This window comes from Crocodylus porosus, unplaced genomic scaffold, assembly GCF_001723895.1.
Source record: "Crocodylus porosus isolate Cpor-Errol unplaced genomic scaffold, CroPor_comp1, whole genome shotgun sequence".
Lineage (NCBI taxonomy): Eukaryota > Metazoa > Chordata > Crocodylia > Crocodylidae > Crocodylus > Crocodylus porosus.
Genome location: NW_017728949.1, coordinates 367,396 through 388,103, shown reverse-complemented (window position 1 = coordinate 388,103; position 20,708 = coordinate 367,396). Strand labels below are relative to the sequence as shown.

The 20,708-nt window shown below is 47.7% G+C and overlaps 1 protein-coding gene across 1 annotated transcript in view; it reads right to left on the bottom strand.

Moving 5' to 3' along the window:
* Positions 1 to 20,708, bottom strand: part of NMT1 (N-myristoyltransferase 1) — a 40,561-nt gene that overhangs the window by 15,958 nt on the left and 3,895 nt on the right. Inside the window, exons 2-5 of the mRNA XM_019554271.1 lie at positions 9,240 to 9,351; positions 7,868 to 8,012; positions 3,573 to 3,691; positions 1,654 to 1,745 (exon numbers count right to left, since the gene is read on the bottom strand). Coding sequence (XP_019409816.1) covers positions 1,654 to 1,745; positions 3,573 to 3,691; positions 7,868 to 8,012; positions 9,240 to 9,351 — 468 coding nt within the window. The remainder of the gene's footprint in view (positions 1 to 1,653; positions 1,746 to 3,572; positions 3,692 to 7,867; positions 8,013 to 9,239; positions 9,352 to 20,708) is intronic.

Below are 20,708 nucleotides of genomic sequence, written 5' to 3'. Positions count from 1 at the left end.
GAGGGACTGTGCTGGGAAGATGGGTGTCGATGTAGCTCTCTATGTCAAGGAGTGGTACATATCCTTTCAAACTGAGTTCACTAACCACGAAGGGCATCTTGAGACCCTTTGGGTTAAAATATGAGAAGAACATGGGGAAGGAAGTATACTCATAGGACTCTATTACAGACCTCCCCAAAGAACTGGAATGCGAATTCAGTAAGGAACTGGTTGAGACTGCACGCTTCCAATGCACAATCATCATGGGGGACATCAACCTCCCTGACATCTTGTGGGAAGAGCACACAGCCAAAACCGACCAGTTGTGTAGCTTTTTTGTTTGTGTTGATGACCTCTACCTAACGCAAGAGGTCTATGGGCTGACTAGGGGAGAGGCACTGCTGGACCTAGTTCTGGCCAAAGGGGATGATCTGGTGAGCAATCTGAGGATCAAGGGGAAGCTTGGTGACAGTGACCATGAACCGATCGCTTTCTCTGTCCAATGCAGGGCAGGCAAATCCCTCAGTAAGACAGAAATCCTCAACTTTGGGAAGGCTGACTTTTACAAACTCAGGAGATTTATCAGTCAGGCACTAAGAAGCTGTGCCCCCGAGAAAGGGGAGTCTACGAGGAATGGTTATTCCTTAAGAGTGCAATCCTTGAAGTGCAAGGGAAGTCCATTCCATAAGAAATGCAGTCAGCAGTCAGGGAAGTCCCCTTGGCTAAACAGAGAACTGTTGGACCTCCTGAGAGTTATAGGAGAGGCCTACACCGGGTGGAAAACAGGAAGCATCACCAAGGAGGACTACTCAGCACTAGCCTGCACATGTAGAGAGTGGTCCAGAAAAGCCAAGGCAGAAACTGAACTCAGGCTAGTCACAGGAATCAAGGACAACAAAAAGTCCTTCTTCAGATATGTGGGAAGTCAGAGAAAAAACAAGGGCAATATTGGACCCCTGCGAGATCAAATGAAGCAGCTGATGTTGGACACTCAAGAAAAGGCCAATCTCCTAAATGATTACTTTGCGTCAGTTTTCCACCCACCCAAGGGACATGGATAAGCTTGAGACAGTTCCAAAGAAGAGCCACCCATATGATCAAAGGCCAAGAGGACAAGCTTTACAAGGAGAGGCTGAGGAACTTGGGACTCTTCAGCCTGGAGAAGAGAAGGCTTGGGGGGGACCTGGTGGCAGCCTACAAGTATAAGGTTGGTGCAGCAGGACAGTTGTTCACCACGGCTCACAAAGGAATAACAGGGTCCAATGGCCACAAATTCCTGGAAGGCCAATTTAGACTGGACATAAGAAAAAACTTCTTTACAGTCTGTGTGTCCAGAGTCTGGAACAGACTCACCCCAGACGTGGTTCAAGCACCTACGCTGGACTCATTCAAAAGGCATCTGGACATTTATCTTGCTGGGATCACTTGACCCCAGATTTCCTTCCTATGGCAGGGGCTGGATTCTATGATCTTGCAAGGTCCCTTCCAGCCCCCAATGTCTATGAAACCTATGTTCAGATAGAGAAGGCTACAGGGCTAGCAAAGCCATTAAAAATATCCAAATAAGGACGGTTGCAGTAGCAGCTTTGGACAGCCAGATCAACCAGCATGTCATCCACTCCTCCCCCCCTCCCACCTCACCATCTCAGGGGATTCAAAGAGCCCACTACTTACCACAGAAGGAACTCTGGGGAGTAATCAAACCGGAACATGTTGTCATCATCTTCCACATAGTTCTCATTCAGGAGTGTGTATAACTCCTTAAGCTAGTGTGAGAGAGAGAGAGAGAACAGGTTGGAATCTGCTTAATCAGTAATAGTGCCCTGCCTGGACAGAAGCAACTACAATGACAGACCCTGTTTACCAAGGTAAAGGGATACCTTTAAAAAGGCTGAGCTAGCAGGATGGTGCCCAGATACAGGCAGCCTCTATCAGGAGGTCTGAGGCTGCTGGACTATCATGGAATACATCGGATATGCTACCATCTGTCTCTGCACAAGCTACTACTGCAATACTGACTGGAACCATCCTTCCTTGTAGTCTGCTATAGGCACAATCTATGGCCAGTGTTCCCCATGACTTCTACTTGTCCTCTTCTCAGTGTCTCTTGCCCCTCACTCAGATGTAGGTGTAATGCTGGTAGTGGAATAAAATAACCCAAGAGGGACATGAAAATCTCTCTCCCGTGGTCCCCCTTTATCAAGTTTGCATCATCTTGAAGAGGCAAGACTGGGTTCTGAAGGGTCTTCTTCAAACATATTTTAACAACCTTTCCAGTGGTGGGATGCTGACAGCTCTCATTCCCCTGCTTTACCTGCAGCAGGTGAGGTGCTCCTGGTGTCTTTGTGCAGTAGGCCCTGTAGCTGTGCAACAGGGTTGATTGTGTACTTTTAAAAATAAGTTAAAGCAGCACTTGTCTGAAATAGTTTGGACATGGACCATCCTGCCTTAAGCAGGGGCATGGATTATACTGCCTCCTTAAATTTCTTCCAGCCCTACTTTTCTATAATTCTATGATTCCTGAGGCATGAATCGTCTCTAGAGCTCAAGGGATATGGAGGGGCAGGGGGGAAGGGGAGTTCCATTTTGCCTGTAAGAGCTGGCTGAACATGGGAGTGCTCAACTGGCAGGAGGATGGATAAATTCTGACCCAAACATCTATGAAACGTTGAAGCAAGAGGCAGAGACCCTTCTAGCCTGAAGGCACCAGTCCCCAGACAGATAAATACAGTTTCTGAGGATCACATCCCTTCAATTAAAGAAGGGCAGGAATGCAGCTACTCTGTGGTTACTGCCCGTGTCCACTCCTACTCCATGGCAAGAGCTAAACTGACTCTGTTTAACTTTCACTCTCTGCAGGGTAAATGTCAGCACACAGACAGGTACCACGGAGCTGCTGAGAGTTGTAAAGCCCTGCAGTGTTTCCTGCAGGTGCATTAACTTATTACGCCTCGTATTACCCTGCAGCCAGTATAAGCTACAGTGGGGCAACTGACTCCTGTTTTATTCAGTGGTACACTGTCTTAGTTTAGCTCTTACCATAGGGTTAAAGCCAGCAAATGGACAGTTACTGTACAGTAGCTGTGGCATGGTAAACTCCCATTCCCTGTTAAATATGGGCACAGATCTTGTATTCTTTATGAATAGAGGGCAGGGCCTTGCCAGAACTGTGGCAAGTATTTGTGCACACAAAATTAACAGAGTCAGAGATTTCCTCAGCCTCAGCTGCTCTTTGTTAAGTGTCCATGTGCTTAACTTCTACACAACAGTGTGAGCTTGCCTAGGGCAACCTGCCCATGAAGGAAGGCTGAATTTCCTCAGTTTAGCTCTCTCACTGTGGGGTAAAGGTGGGCATAGGGATAATTACTACTGAGGCCAAGTAAATCTCTACTTCTTGTTAACTGCATAGGTTAATTACAATATTCGGAGAATCAAAGACTTCATGGAGCTCATGACCTCTAGTTTAGAAGCCACTGCCTTAAGGAAACAGCAGCACAACTGCAGTCCAAGTACAATCCAGCAGATGGGTTACAGGGAACTTTATGCTACAGGCCACCTCGTCCACAGGCTTATCCTGTGCTGTCCCTACTTACCACGCCTCGGTCCCCGAGGTCCAGGGCATCCCAGATGAAGCCTTGGGGCAAGGTATAAGGCTCCTGACGGATATGGTCTTTGTCTGGTTCAACAGGACCATGAGTGTTCACCACTTCACCTGCCATACAGAAAGAAAGCACAAAAATGGATCTCTTGACCTCCTGGATTCTAGCACTCATGGCAACTGGATGGTTAATGACAACACCCCAGCTCCAACATTTTCAGCCTGAAGGAACCCAACAAAACTTTGCCATTCATATACAAGATCAGTCACCCTTTACTGAAAACTATTCAGGGATGGAGCATGCCAAATGTTTACCACCTCCCTGAGGGGCAGAGGAATGGAATTGCTCATTCAATTAAAATACCAGGGAAGACACAGGAGGGGGGAAAAAGCAATTAACTGACTTGGACTGCCTAGGTCAAGTGCCAAGACCTCTTTTTTCTGTGAAAAGCTCCAGAGTGACCCAGTGCTCTCAGTCTTCTCCCCAGTGCTGAGGGAAAGGAACATCACCCCCAGGAGTTATTCATATCATTCTGCAACATGCTGGGAGTCCTCCTACCACTATTGAAACACTGACTCAACCTCTTCAGCAGGTCACATCTCAAAAGCAGGGGAGGAGGGCATTAGCAAGAGGTTGTAAACAGAAAACTTTTCCCATTATGGTTTTGCACCATCACAGTCCTTAGAGCTCGAGCCAGCCTCTTCCCAACACTCTCCCATGGTCTGCAGTGTCCTCCCTGGAGCTTCAAAATGACTGCATCTTCCTGCCAGCTCTGGCCATTGCCATCTGACCAATGCCAGGATTTCCTTCCCACTGTGTTCTCAACAGAGCTGAAATTAACAAGGTGGCTTTTGTTTAAAAGCAAAATACTATGATTTCTAACAGGCTTTACTGAGCCAAGAGGGCCTGGTTTGGGCACCAGCCTTCTCAGGGATGTTAGCACAGCTCTGCAAAAAACAGTGCTTGTTAAAGCTGCCACAAAGGAGACCTGCTGCACTGTCATTAGGACTCCTGTAAAAATACCCATTAAAAAGGTTTCTCAGCAATGGCTGGGTGAATTTTGGATCAAACCAAGACCATCCGCTGTTGATGGCATGAGAAGCCCAGGGACACATCTTCAAAAGCACTCATGTCACAGCTTCCCTATCTCTGGCACTTGAAAATCCAGTCCCAACACCTCAGGACTCTTTTATTGGTCAGACTCTAAGCAGTACCAGGTAGGTCAAGCTGGGCAAGTAATACCACTCTTTAATCAGGCCCTGGTCTAGCACAGGGTGGGCAATGTGTATGTATGTGCAACACAGATCATGGGCAGCTTCTGTGTGTGGCAGGGGACAGGCAGCACAGTAGCAAATGGGACAGGAAGTAAAAAGCAGAGCAGCATAGATCAGGCAGTGGAAGGGGATTGGAATGACATTTGGAGAAGGTGCAGGGTTAATTTGCAACACACTTGCCAAAAAGATTAATCCTTACTGGTCTACCACAGTCAGGGCAGGCAGGCCTGAATTCTGTTATCAGCCCTACCACTAGTTTAGTCGAGTTATTTCATTTGGCTATCCATCATCTGTTCCCTGATATGCTAACCAGAAATAGCTTGTCCTTACAGGGTTTTCTGAAGCTAAAAGCTTGATATGAAGCATCTGGGATCCTCCTATGCAAAATATCATCATTATGGGATCAGATTTTCCCCACTGAAGGGAATGACACTATGCTGGCACATTACAGGACCTTCCCGACAGAACAGGGACTGCAGCCTAAATGCAAGACTACCTGGGAGCTTATTCACTTCCACTAAATAGCCCTTTGAGGAGAGCAAACAAAATAAGTTCCATAAGTGAGGTGCCAGCACTGACAAGCATACAAAGGGACAGCCAGGCGTAACGGGGGCAGTGAGAGGGATCACACATCACCTTCCTGAAAGAAGTTGCTAAGTGGAGCCAGTTTCCCAGTCACCCCAAGCAGGAACAAACCCTGGGTAACTTTAGAAAACAAACAGCTTGGGTTCAGTGGGTTAGTTCTTCAGGGAGATGTCAGAGGCAGAGAGAAAAAGCAATGAGATTGCAGAAACATTACATGAGCTGCTGCAATCTGCTCCAATTCAGCTGGGACCCGAAGCCCTTCCAGTCTCTGCCTCAAAAAGTTCTGCTCACTGGGCTTCTCTACTTTTCAGAGCCACTTGTCAGCAGAGAAGAGATGAAAAATACTTCATTACCGCACAACTATCACTTCAGTGCACAATCACAATGTCTCTCAGTTACTAGTACAAATGACCCAGAAATCCCTCTCTGAACAGCAACACATACATATCAACATAGGCTTAATTGGGGGTAGCCATTGGTCTCCCCAGAGAATAACCTCATAAATAGCAACAACTAATCTGGCCTGGCCAGCTGAGCTATCATAAACTGAAAATCTCACCTGGATCCCTTATTGGTTTGGTGTAAGACTGACAGCTTCCTCCCACAGGTAAGAGAGCAGTATTGTGACTGACAGCCTAGTTCAGCAGCTGGCAGAGGGAAACAGGAGTCAGGCTCACCCAGTTCTGTTACCAGCTCTGCCAACAACTTGCTGTGACACCTTATGCAAGTCTATGCCTCAGTTCCCTTCACTATGGAGCCACAGATTAATCCATAGGTAGAAAAGCTCAGGGAAGGCATGTGCAGAGGCTCAATGGTTTGCTATGCTCACACATTTTAGTGAGACTCCATAACTGGGTCAGCAGAAATGGATGTGCTGGCAAACACAGCACCAGTAGGTAGAGAATTACTCAATGCTCACACCGCTGGTCAGAGGTCACCAAAAAAGGTGAGATGTTTGCTAGCATGTAAACACTCACCCATCTGCTACAGGAGCCATGCAGCAACTGGTCCATTTTCCTTGGACCAGGGTTTTCCAACTGGAGGCCCACGGGCCGTATGTGGCCTGCAAGGAGTTAACGCGTGGCCCCCAGGCTCTTATTCAGCCACTCCTATCCACCCCTATCACTCTGGCAACTGCAGCAGCCAGGGTCCCTAGGCTTCCCTTCCTGCCTCAGCTTTTGCTTCCTGCTCCTATCGTAGGGGATGGATGGGGGTAGTGCTATTGGTGTGGCCCCCAGGTTCTTAGAAGTTGGACAGATCCATCTTAGACAACAGGGGACTATAATCATGTCCAGGGCCATATTTCCCTACAACAGGCTATACTGCAGCCTTGTCCCTCAGTGGCACCTACCCTGTTGCTGGACACACACTACTAGCTTGCAAGGGCATCACTGTACCCAAGGATGAGAAGGGGCATTCTACATTAATATGTTCAACCAAGACAACTTTGAACATGACCAGTGGAGAGCTCAGTGACCTTCCATGAAACAAAAGAATCAGAACAAAACCAATCATAGAATCATAGAAAATTAGGGTTGGAAGGGACCTCAGGAGGTAATCTAGTCCAACCCCTGCTCAAAGCAGGACTATCCCCAACTACATAACTCCACCCAAGGCTTTATCTAACTGGGTCTTAAAAACTTCCAAGGATGGAGGTTTTTGTCCAGCCAATCCAACCCAAGGTTTGGTTAACTACTACAGAAACTCCCAGCCAGTAGCTATATCCACTTGTCTATCAAACAGAAGACAAGATTGAACAGATGCTAAAAGTCTAAGCACCACTTATTATTCTTAAACCGAAATGTGTAACACTGTGAGGATGCTTGAGATCCTGAACTGCAGGTGAAAAAGTCTAGGCTTTCCGGACAGGCTCCTGTGCTTCGCTTGTATCAAGCGTAATGATGGATTTAAGAAAAGATGCATTTAAGCCAGGCCAGATCCTAGGTCATGGGCTCAAAAGAAGTTCTACTAGAGTCAGCAATATCATTATGATAGTATACCAATCCGGGCACAACTCTCATTCACTTGCTTGTACCAAGGCACTGCTGAAAAACATGGTGAAAAAAGATAACACTCAGAAAACCAGGACTCAATTTCTGGCTTTGGCACAGGTTCCCCAGGTGACCACAGACAAGTCATTAAGCTGCGCTTCATTTTCTTCCATTTGTAAGACTTTTCTTAGTTCACATCAGTGCCAGAAGACAAGAGCCATTGATGACTGTGAGGCTCAGATACATGTCGTTGTAGCACCATTTTAGAAATACATTGGTAATTACTAGCTGGTCAAGAACTAGGCAAGGATGATTCAGAAACATTCTACATCCCACTGTTTTAGTCTTAAACACCACAGGCTGCAGAGTGCAAGGGCCATGGTCTGGGTTGGACTGCACTCCAATACCTACAAAGGAAGGATGTCTGCAGTGTTCATACCTAGTTTGGGGACTGGCTGCGTGTCCCAGAATTGGTAGCTGCGCTTGCTGGCTTCCTCCATGGTTTTGGCAGGTCCCTGACCTACAGAGAACAGTTCAATGGCTTTCTGAATCTCCTGGATCCTCTCAGCTGGCAATGAGTTCACCTGAATAGCAGAGAGGGGAGGGGGGGAAACAGACAGTGAATGAGTCAAGCTACTTACCTTGCTCCTCACAGTTGTACTTTGCAGAACATGAATTATGGTAGCACCCACGTGTTTATACGAGCTGAGGAAATGACATGCTGTTGAGCCAAAAAGGCAAACTGCCTCTGTCCCAAAGAATTCACCCTCCCAACAGACAAGGCAGACAAAGTGGGGAGGGAAAAAATGAGGCTCCAAGAGGGGAAGTAACTGTCCCAGACTACATAGAGGATAGTGGCAGAGCCAGGAAGAAAATGCAGGTTATTGTTATGTCCCAGCTCAGAAACCTGGACTCAGGGTTAGAGCATCTCTATACAGTTCCTCTATTCTTTCCTGCCTCTGCCCTGCCCAGCCATCCAGTCTCAAACTGATCCCTTCTTGTGGTCAACTCTAATGTAGTGAAGTGCAGCGTAATGGCTGTAAGGTGTCAGCTGCCCTAGATTTACAGCCCTGCTGGTTACCTAGACAGTCCCTAGAGGTAGGCAGCATTTCACTGGAGCCCAGCAAAGTAGCTGTAGGATGTGGAAAGGCAGCAGGTAGGATCCCAGCAGGAAGAGGTATCTCTTCTCTGCTACCAACCCTCAGCAAGCAACACTGCCATGCACAGCAGTGGTTAGGCTTACCACCAAAAGATTGTGGGATTGGTGTCCCAGAAGAAAATCACCACTCCTTTGGGGTCTCAAGGTAGAGAACATTGAAACCCTTTGAATTAAGCAAACTGAGAATACCAGGCACTATCCAAAAATCGGAAAATGCAGTCATTGTCTGAGGCAGACAAGAGAGGGAAACCAGGAGGTTGGGGGTAGGAGAGAGAGGAGTGGCACTGTCTTTGCAACCTCAAATCAAGAATGCAGGTGATGTCTGAAAAAAAATAAGCCACAGGCATCAGTCTGCAATTTTTACTACTGCACCATAACTCATTTTGATACCTTAATGAGGACCTGTGCCCAGCCTCAGATCTGCCTCAAACCCTCTCCCACTGGGAAGTCCAGAGCCAGGATCCATGCCAGGAGACAGCCCTAAATCTTAGACCTCTAATGTCAGTAAACAAAGTCAAGCAATCTCAGCATCAGATATATCTGTTGACGCCCTGCCCAGAGATGTGCTCACATTAAAATCAGTCTTTTGTTAAAGAGCAGGCTCTGATCTGGGGCAAAAATCCCTTGGCCCAGCAGAGAGGGGGCAGGTTACCTTGACTGGCTGGTCCTGGACATGATCCAGCTGCTCTCCTCCTTTCTCTTTTTTCCGTTTCTGTTTCTTTTTCTTCTTTTTGGCTCCGCTGTCATTTGCTGGACTGAAGCCACTGGGGAACAAAGCAGACATCATTGGAGCCTTTCTCTGAGGACATTTATAAAGTCTTTACGGCTCTATAAAGAAAATAAAAACTCACTGTTCCGAGTCAGACCTACAGACGCATCGCTCTGGCCTCTGGGTGTCCGAATAATGAGCGCAACAAGAGGTGCAGCCAAGAGTGCATTTCATGGGATTGTTTCAAGCCAAGTTCTTAGCAACAGTCCTAGACATGGCGTTCAAGAGAGGCAGACTAAAACAATCTGCCATTCCTCAGGTTTGTACAGAGCCTGCAGTGTCTGAGTGGCTTTCACCTAGGAGACCGGCAGTCAGGAATCCTTCGCAGGGCTGGCACAATATCTACTCTGCAACTGCAGGTGCACATAGACATACCTAAGCTGGCTTGGGGACCCCATGAGCTGCCTGTGCATTATTTGGGATTCCAGGCAGATGTTTGTAGCCGATGCTGACAGCTGTGAAGCAGCTTCCTGACCTACTTACAGTCTGCCTACCTGTGCTGCTCTCACACCACCCACTGTAGCGTAGGCACAGTCAGTCTGGGGCTTTCACTCTTCTCTGGGAGAGGAGGCTCTGTGTCAGGGAAGGGGTGTGTGGGAGCAGCTGGTACTATAAATGCTGTTCTGGTTGTAAGGAAACAGTTTAACCAAGAGGAAAGTTCTGCAGTGTTATTCAAAACTGCAAGGTCTGGATTCATCTAGGACTCCTCTGGGAGCTGGCTCCATGGCTAGATCACCTCACTGAGAATGCTTTGCCAGATTTTACTGTGGATTTTGAGATCCAAATGTCCCTGGGGACCATATGGAACTAACACAACTGAGATGCATCTAATGGTTGGTTTGGTTCAGGGGAACAGTTTCTGCTGAACCCTCCGACTATGCACAAAACAACTGCTGGGTGCCCAAGTTACAATCACTGCAAGGAATATATTTCCATAAAAAGTCCTGTTACTCAGGTCAGTTTCCATATACAAAGCTGCCCTCATTCCTCACTAAACATCAGCTGCTCTCAAGGTCACTGACTGATCTGCAGAGACTAAACTCGAGCAAGACGCTCAGAACCAAGTATGGAACAGAAAGAAACGTCCTGCCCTGTGCAGTGTGCAGACTCACAGGTAGAGGGAGTGGGTGCAGCCACAGACACGCTGCTGAGTTATCACTGGAAAGGGGCCAGTTCCCTTTTCTTAATATCTCCTCTCCACCCAGCAAGCTCTTGGGAATTAAGGATCTCAGAGAGGAAGGACCTTAAACACACAGGCTGCAGCAGCAGATCTGACCATCTGCAACCCCAACTGAATCAGGCACCTTCCAGCTGACTGTCTGCAGCCACAGTGTGAGCAGAGGGTTGCAGCACACTGGAGATTTGCAGCTGTGCAGAATAGAAAAGATAGTCTGCTACCAACTTTACTGTATTATGAAAGGGGGGACTGGCTAACTGACACAGCCAGACACATGAAGGCCTTGACAGCCATAGCTCAGAAGAGAAAAGTGAGGAGAGAGGTGTGTTTTTAAACATGAAGTGGAAGAATATGCTTTGCAAGCCTTTACTGCCAGAAGTCCATTACCCCTAGCCTTGCCTTCACTGCAGCGGGATAGCCTGCCTGCAATAGCACCTTCATGGAAAAGTCTTAAGTGGGGATGTGGCCCCCATCATGTTGTCCTTAGGTAGTCAGACAAGGGCCACACCACATCCCTGCTGCTGATCTTACCTCATTCGCTCTGGAGTAAACTGCCAGAGCCTTGCTTTCACTATGCTTTTACAACTGGACAGGAAAATAAAAGCCACCACAACCCACTACTTTTTCTAGCAGTCAGTAAGGTGTCTCTGCTAGCCAGAGTAGGAGAAGCACCACGTATGCACTACTGGTGACACCAGTCAGTTCGCTCACCATCTCCCTAATCTACTAAGCCTTTCATTGCGGAGGGAGCACACAAAATTTGCCCTTACCAGCAAGAACTTTATAGGGGCTGATCTTGTTATGGGAGTTTACAGAGACTTGAGAGCTGGCTCTTGCCTGCTTGTGACAGGTGCTGGAGGCACTCAGCACCTTGAAGGGCCTGATCCTATGCTCGTACATAATGGCTTTGTTGGCAAGGGCATTGCTAAATTAAGAAAAACCCACGTGGTATTACCAGAGCTCAAAAATGCATCCACACTTGCTGGCTTCAGAACTAAGCCTACCAGTCAGACCAAAAGCTGCTCCATCCACAGCCACTTCCTGCTGCTTGACCCAGAAGCCCGCCCCTGCCCCCGCCCCTCTGCAAACCGAGCCTGCTGCACAGACCAGAGGCTTGTTGTACTCCTTCCCTTCCCCCACAAGCCCCAGAGGCCACCCCTTCCACTCCACTCATTCAGGGACACCCTACAGCCCCACTTGCTGAGGACAGAGTCCCTGTGTCCCCCATTCTTGCTTCCCCACACCTGGGCCTGGGCTGAAGCCGGCAGCCCTGATAAACAGAGATCAGGGCCTACAGGTAATCTGTCCCCTTCTGATTTCCTGAGTTGTAGCCAAAAATGAATAGGGCTCTGCCCACAGATACCCAGAATATCTATTTCCCTGGAGTTTTGGATCTGGATGCAGTGCTGAGAACTGGGCTATGAGCCAAACATCATTAAGTCAAGTGTTAAACTGCCCTGTACTTGGTCAGTGAATGAAACAGCAGCAGGTCCTAGAGTGGTTCACAAGGAAAGAGGAGGTAAAACAGAGCAAATACCCCATGACCCTCAGCGGTTGGAGGGCTCTGGGCCTGAAGAGCTGGATCAGAGAGAAATGCTCATTTCCCTCTCTGCTCCCCCTTCCTACAGCTGTTGGGCTTCAAATAATCCATGGGCAACAGAGGACGGGATCCTCCAAACCAGGCCCAGCAATCCTCCCCTGATAAATCCCAGCATGCTCCTTTCTCCCAGCAGCTGGGGCCCAGGACAGCTGTTTGAGGGCTCATCTACAATACAAAGCTGTGCTTCAGGAGTGAAGATGTAGCATGTACTGGCCATAGGGGATTTTCAGGCAGCTGCAGTGTGCAGCTTCTTACACCTCTAGCAAGTGTTGCTAATGCTGGCAAACCCCTGTAGTGTGGACTAGACCATAGATATTGTGATGGTCACTATTATCTGTGAGGCAGGAAGTGTTGTCACCCAAACTGTATAAAGAGAAAAATGAGGCATAGACTGCCCTGCCTGCCTGCTATGACAAGGCTCTGGCAAAACAGGGAATTAAAACCAGTTCTCCTGAGTCCCAGGCTAGTGCTGTATCTACTGGACCACCCTTCTCAAGAGATCCTGGTTTCTTCTCCAAGCACTGTCCTGACAGTAGGTCCTTTCACCTCAATTCAATGCTCTGCTGACTACACTAGTTTAGTTACATCTTTCAAACTATACACACAGGACAAAAGGGAGCAAGAATAGCGTGCGTGCGAGGGAGAGCAACATCACTTTATGGCAGCCATGAGGATGCTAAGCGACTTCACAGAACACAGACACAATGGGTCCCAGCTCAAAGCAGCTTACAGTATGAAGCTCTGATCCAGTACTGAAATCCATGCCAACGGACCCCAGAGCCCACACTGAATTCAGTGGGACACTCCAGGCGCAAAGATCCCCCTGCACCAAGCTCAGGGCAGGACTGAGGAAAAATGAGGAGATGACAGGACAGAAAAAGCTGGTGGACAGATTGGAGCCAAAAACATGACACAGGGAGAGACTCACCAAAAAACGGGTATGAGGATGACACCCCATCTATTTTAACAAAAACAGGAATGGGATTGGGGGCGGGGAGATCAGGAAGACAGTCAGGAGTGGAATAAAGTCTGGAGAGGTACAGTAAGTTACAGTTTTAAACAAATGGCTTCTCAGCCCATTTGTCTGAGTCAATCAGCCTGCTGCAGTGCTCTTTGAAACTGAGCTGACTCGTGGTTTTACTGCCACTCCCAGAGCCCTCCTTAGTAGCACAGAATTGGACCAGACTAGTCACTGCACTCTCCAGTGGCTTGGTGAAGTGGCAGCAGAGGCACTGGAGCAGCAGATCTGTGGACCTGGAAGGCAGCAGTGCGTTAGCAAGTTCACGCCTTGGAATTTTTATTCATAAGACCATAAGAATTGACATTTACTGGTTCAGACCATAGGCCCATCTTGCTCAGTATCTGGTGTCACAGTGGCAGACAGCGGATGCTGAAAGGGAGAGTTAAGTGGCCTTTTTTCCACTGTTACTCTCTCACTTGCAGCCTCCAGCATTTACTCCTAACTCCCATATTTAACACCTACTGATGCACCTTTCCTCCAAGTATTTGTCCAATCCCTAGTTTCTCTCTTCCAGCCTGGTTGTCTGACCATGGCTATGGCTTCTCTAATTTTTCCATATCCTTTCCAAGGTGTCAGGACCAGAACTGGGCACAGTATTCAAAGTGTGGATGCACCATGGAGTTAGAGGGACCTGATGATACTTTCCATTTTGTTTACAATTCCATTCTTAATAACCTCAAACATCTTGTTTGCCTCTCTCACAGTCAAAGAGCAACTCTGAAATTAGAAGTGGGAGTTGATGACACTCCATGTGGGTAAATGGATTTTCCAAGTCAAAATATTACAGTGTTGCCATTTACTTTAGAACAGGGGCTGGTAATGTTTTTGGCTGGAGTGCCAAAAATCACCCCATCCTCCACTTACACCTCAATTTGGCATGCCAGAGACAGGGGAGGCGCAAGGGGCCCGATCCTCATTGCTGGTGGTGACTTCACGTATGCCTTCAGGTGGATGGCAAGGGAGGGGCTGGGGTTGTGCTGCCCCAGCCCCTTCTCTGCCGTGTGCTGTGAGCCACACATGCACCTGCCACTTCCATGAAGCCAGCACTGGGCTTCAGAGCCCAGCGCAGCTGTTTGCAGCCTCCAGGGGTTGGGCAGCTGTAGCAGGAGGCTGGAAGGCTACAAACAGCTGTGCTGGGCTCTGCAGCCCCAGCATTGGCTCCATGGTGGTGGCAACTGCACACATGCCTCTAGGCAGACAGTGGGGGAGGAGTCAGGCTTATGCTGCCCTAGGCCCCTTCCCAGTCATGCACCCAGAAGTGTGCGCACAGCTGCCACAGCTGTGGAAGTGGCGCTGGGGCTGCAGAGCCCTATGCAGCTGTTTGCAGCCTCCTGGGGCTCTGGGCAGCTGCTGGCAGAAGCTGCCCCGAGTCTGGGTAAGCTGTAGTGCGCTGAAAAAAATGACCTTGCATGCCATGCTCTGGCACATGTACCGGGGGGTGCTGATCCCTGCTTTAGCAATTCCTCTAATAATGGAGCTGCTGAAAACTCAGCTCTGATGTCCTAATGCCCTGCCACTCTCTGTTGGAATTACCTAACCACAAGATCACTCATCTCAGGTAGTCTGGAGCATCACACACTTCTAAGTCGAACAGCATTACCAATGTCTCTATTGACAGCAGGCAGCCTTGTCAGAGGCCCTTGAGAGCCCACACATGACTAAATGCTTCCTGGTATTGTACCAATACACTGTCACACTGGCTTTCCTCTCTCAAAGGGTTCATTCACACGGGATGGAAGCTCCCGTTGCAGTGAGATGCATAATTTCTTGTGATGTCTGTTCAGCAGTGGGTGGAAGGTATTAGCACAGACACAGCACACAAGAGACACATTCCTAAAACTGCTGGGCTGCTTGGCAAAGGACAATCTAGGAAGCTTCAAGCACAAAACATTTTAATGCACCAGTGTGACTGCATACACCAAGTCAAGCCCCTCCAGTGCTGCCCTATGGAGAATAGAGCCCACCCACAAAGCACCATCACTGCATTGTATTTCCCAACAAGATTTGTCAACCCTTGTTTCAGGTTCACATGCAGGGATATAGCACCTTCCACCTGCAGTGCTTGGTTTTCGCACCTAAGGCAGCCTAAGGCTGGGATATCAGGGAGAAGCAGTTTGGTTCAAATGGTTCCTCTTCACTTAGAAGAGATCCTGATTTCAGTAACAAAGTAATTGATTGCTGCTTCCTCATTTTAAGGGCAAAACAAAGCCTGCTGGCAACGAACTTACTGACTGTTCCAGTCACTCACCCCTCTGCAGGCCCAGCAACCAACACACCACAGGGGTAACCAACAGTCTACCTTGGCTTGTCAGTCTTCTGTGCCAGGAGCTGAAGGAGAGTCAGGCGGCCCAAGCCAGAGTCACTCCGGAAGGCCTCCCTCCAGCTCAGCAGGTTTAGAAGACAATTTTAGCGGACCTAGAGTTGGGGGACGGGGAATGTATGCTTTATGCTGACATTCAGACAAAAGAACAGAACCCATCAGGCTACTTCCATAGCCATTTTGCAGGGCACAGCTGCATTTTTAAAGGAGAAGCAGATCTGGAAAATGCTTACTGCTGAAACACTACAGCAGTTAGGCAACAGAGCAGAAGTTAAAGGAGACAGACAAGATTTTGTCAAGATACCCAAACTAAAGGCCTCTTGTTTTGCAAAAAGCTTAGTACCACCTTTAAAAGCCACAAGGCTCAGCTGGAAGAAAGGTGTGACCTGAAGGTTAAACATGGCTGAAAAGCAGAGTCCTGATGCTCCATCCAGCTCTACCAGTCCCAGGTATATGACTTAAGTCGCTCCCTATGCCTCAGCTTCACTAGCTATAGAACAGGAATGCAATTTTTCCTTCCTCACCAAGGAGACACTTGGACTACACAACTGCCCCCTAGGGTCAGAGAAACAGCACCTCCAGGAAACCCGGCCCCCTTACACTGTTCTGTGGCAGTGGCACTGTGCTGACTCACAGGACACAAAGCCAGCCCCTCTTGCTGCAATGGTGAAATGCTGGCTGGAGGCTGCCTATGCCATCAGCATAACCAAGTTTAGTGTACAAGCCCTGAAGGGATCACAGTTAGGGAGGGGCTGGGCTGCAGTCATGCCTGTTTTTTTCTTTTAAAATATTTTAACTATTGCCAGATCTATGCAGTAGTTCCCACCAGCCAGCCATGCCTAATACAACCTGCCTACAAAAGAGTCAAACAGCAGAGCCATATGCAGGCTTCACAACAATAGTTTCCACAAGGCTGCTCACAAGCATACTTTAAAACAGGACAAGGATTCCTTTAGAGTGCATGGGATAGAAAACATCTCTGATTTGCCCACTCCATGACTATAAACCCTGCAAGTTGTGACAGTATGCAGCAGAGATCTGAAAACAGAGCCCTGCCAAGAACTACAATCTGAGCTTTCCTGCATACTTGGAGTCAGCCCTTCTCTGGGCCAGCTGATGTCACAGATGAAAGTCACTAGGCAAATCCTCAGCCTGGAAGCTTTTTTACTGGTGGCATTGATGTATGAAGCGGATATAATGTAGCTACATTTCCCAGAGGCCAGGCTCAGTTTCTGAGTGAAAGCAGTTTGGAGATCCTACTCTAATTTACAAATGCAGCCCCTGTGATAGAGAAGGCACAAAGGAGAATAAACTAGAGATCTGCTATTTTATGGGCAAGTAGGCTGCCCCCACCAGTGGGCCAGCTGCACTCATAACAAAACAAGCAGCAAATGTCTGTGCATGCTCAAACTCACACCCACTCTTGGAGGAGAGCTAGTTAGAATCTGAAGCTCCTGCACAACTTAGGAAGCACTGGGTCCCAGAAGTAGCATGGTCATCAGACATCAGCCCTGTCACTGAGAACACGTTGAAACACCCAAGGCTCTACTCTCTCCACTGAAGCCCAGGAGAACAGGATGTCGGTCTTGCCTATGTGGAGTGCATTTATCATCCTAAGAACCATTTGAGCCCCCAGAACCACCAGACCCTTTATTGGCCAAACACAGTGCCTACATGGGTAGTCAGCCCATTTGTTGGTGTAATAGCATCTATGCCCTCCAGCTATTGTCATATGGCATACCCAGAGCCCCTGAAATGGGCTGTAACAGTGCTGATGCAGCCAGCGGGCACAAATGCAATTATCCTTAACCCAGAAGAACAGGGCTACCGTGTACACACTGACTGCGAGTGCCTGAACTGGTTCTGTCCTACCACTTTAGCTAGGACCTGTATAATTATTTAGTCTAGACATGGCTGTACTAGCTCTCTGTCTCTACTGCCTCATATTTCCTGGAAGCCCAGAGGTGTTCTGCCAGGTGCGGGGGAGAGAGTGGAAAAACCGTATTTTTTCTATCATGTTAGTGCAAGATATTGCTTGTAATCGTTCACATGGCCAAAAGACTCTGCACAGGGCCCCCCCCCCCCAACAGATATTCTTGTTGTCCCGGCTTGTACACACTCTGCCTGGAAGCAAGTCTAGTTATTTGGTGGGAATTACAACAGAAATTCCCCTCCACATACCAAAAATTCTCATTAACAATAAATCTTAAGTCCTATGGGAATTAGAGGGGAAAGGAGATGAAATCCCTAGAGCTGAACTACCATTTAAAAATAATATATATATTATTTTTGTTTTCTTTGGACACAAGCAAACTAACTCTCCAGGCAGGCTGGAAGGGAGAGTGACCTGGACCAATGGAGATGGATGATTCCAAGAGCCCACATCAACCTCAACCAGAACCTGAGTGACACACAAGGGTGCATAAATACAAGCCTACTTCAAGCACAGCTGCACAGAAATGCCACAAACCTTCATACTCTTCCCCTCTATGATTTCAAACCCAACAGCCATGGGCTTTGCTGCCACTTACTCCACCTGTCACTGCACAGCAGCCGCCACAAAAACATGACGTACACCCTGGGAAGGCAACAGCACCTGAAGGGGCAGCTAAAGGCAGCAGAATGCATGGGAGTGCGTGCACATAGCTTCTGCCGGCTGAAATGGAGATTCGGCCATTGGAGAGGAGCCTCAAGTATGGACATGCTCAGGGTTTTGCCAGAAGGACACCGTAGTTTACACTAGGCCTGAGCTTTCAAGGAAGGTAGTGAGAAAAAGGTGGGCAGATGCGATGGGACAGGAAGCTCTTTCTAATAGCTAGCTCTCCAGTTATATGAGGTTAGCTAAGTGTTTATTCCCTTGGAGAAAAGTTGCAGCATACCCAACACTTCTCATTATGCATGAGGTAGGGTAGACTGTGGTTTTCTCCCTACAAGTAGGTAGCTGAGCTAATAAGAGAAACAGCTTGTGACCTGAACCAGCAGGTAGGACATCATAGGAAAGCAGGGCTGAAAGGGAATTCATGAGGTCTAGTCCAGCCCCCTGCTCTAGGCAGGGTCATCGTTGACAAAACCAGCCCAGTCAAGTTTCTGTCTATCCTGTACTTCCAAAGTTTTCAGGGCTGGAGATTCCTCATCTTCTCTATGTAGCTTGTCCCCATGATTGACCACCCTCATAGTCAAAAAGTTCTTCCTAATCTCCAGCCTAAACTTTCTCTGCTTCAGCTTGCAACTTCAGTGACAGAGAGGCAGATGCACTGAGCACCAAGGAGCTATTATGTCATAATTAAATATCAATACCCAAAAGATCTAAGGTGTTTTGAGTTGAAAAGTAAGTGAAAATGAAACAAGTGAAAGAAAGTAAAAGCTACCAAATATTGCTAGTTCCACAAAGCAACCTAGAGCTTAAGATACAGTTTTAGATGTTGGTTTAGAAACAGCAAGCTGGGGTTTTTTTTTAAAGGCAATTTTAGATTTAGCTACTGAAGCCAAGAACCTATTAGAATGTAGCTAGATAAACTCTCCCACAGTGGAGCCCAGCTTGCTGGCCAAAGAGATCTCAAACACAAGTTGGTAAGATCATTTTCTGTCCCCTATTTAGAAACTGGAAAATCCTTCTGACAAACCCACTGCTAATCAGGTATAATACTTACATAGGTAATCCTGTTAGACTCTAGGAGGATGCGAGAATGAAAGCTGAACAGAATTTATAAGAAGCTATCCAGATGGTGAATCACATGTTATGGGACAGAAAGTGAGAGAACCTGAGCACTGCGTTAAGCACTCCTCCGCTCTAGATACTATTTAAAACCAAAATTCGACGGAGCTCCCTGTTGGGCGATCTATACACAAGCCCCCTGTGTCAGGCAGATGGATAGGATGGGTTACAAAGCAAAAAGAGGCTACTACTGACATTCTGAACAGATTGCTACAAAATACTCCTTTAGTCCTACCCTGCTCCCCATCACCTGGGCTCCAGAAATGACTGCTAAAGTTGGGGTCAGAGACTTACATCTTCATGCCCACCACCCTGCTTACCACACGCACAGCCACTGCTGGTTGAGCCACAGGGTGGTGGTGGATTTGTACTGCCCACTGATGCCCACTCTGAATGGCACTGCCAGACTCAGGCGTATCTGAAACCAAGATTCCTAGCCGTGAATGACACTACTGCATATTTTGCTACAACCTGCCCAGAATATCATCACCTTACACTTCAGTATTGTACTGCATCCCAGACAGTGTCAAAATAATTTTGACCCATATGGATGAGACAACTGAAATACAGATTCTTCAGCTATGCATACAAAGCACATGGGGGAAGAGATATGGCAGGGATCAGTGCATTTTGGGGAAACACTGTACCAGATGCCTGCTTATGGGATCCTGCAAATCAAGCCAAATTTTAGTTAATAAACAAACAAACCAACCAAAGAGGGAAAATAAGTGAACAGAAGAACAATTAGATTGTACTCCCTCACTAGGAATTGCACAATCTTCTTACAGGCTAAAATGTCATTTTCTAGTACAGGTGTGCCAACAAGAGAGGCACCTCAGTTTTTAGCCTTAGAAAGAGAAGCGCAGAACTACTGCCAAAGAATACTCAGACCTGGCTGGCCGCAGTCTTGCAACGAAGCAACAGGGAGCAGGCAGTGATAGGAGAGAAAACTCCCAGAAGGGTGCCAAAAACCCACCTTGCAAACAGCTATGTTGCAGGCTGCATATCAAGCTGGAGTTTCAAAAAGTTTTTCCCCCACCCTGTTTTGTGGGCAACAGCATTAACAAAGTCAGGATAACCAGATACAAATGTGTGTGCGTCCCTGATATGATAACGTCCACCTCAAGCTCCAAACCTACTAAAATGGACTCCTCAGGTCTTTTTTGGTCTCTCTTAGAATTCTTTGCTTCTGGAGCAAGGGCTTTGTTGGGGGGTGGGAGGAAGGACAAATGGGGGATCTTTTAAGGCTTGTATTCACTATGACTAGATCCACTGGCCTTGATTTCTAACTTTGGTTCCCACGCAAACTGAACTTAGAACTCTTTTAAAGCCTAGGCTGGGCTGGGCACTCCCAATATTCTTGTCAAGCTACAAATGTTGAACACCTGTTGGTTTGATACCGTGTTTCCCCGAAAATAAGACATACCCATAAAATAAGCCGTAGCAGGATTTCTACGTATTTGCACAATATAAGCCATACCCCGAAAATAAGACATAGTGATAGGCGTGGCTAAGCGTA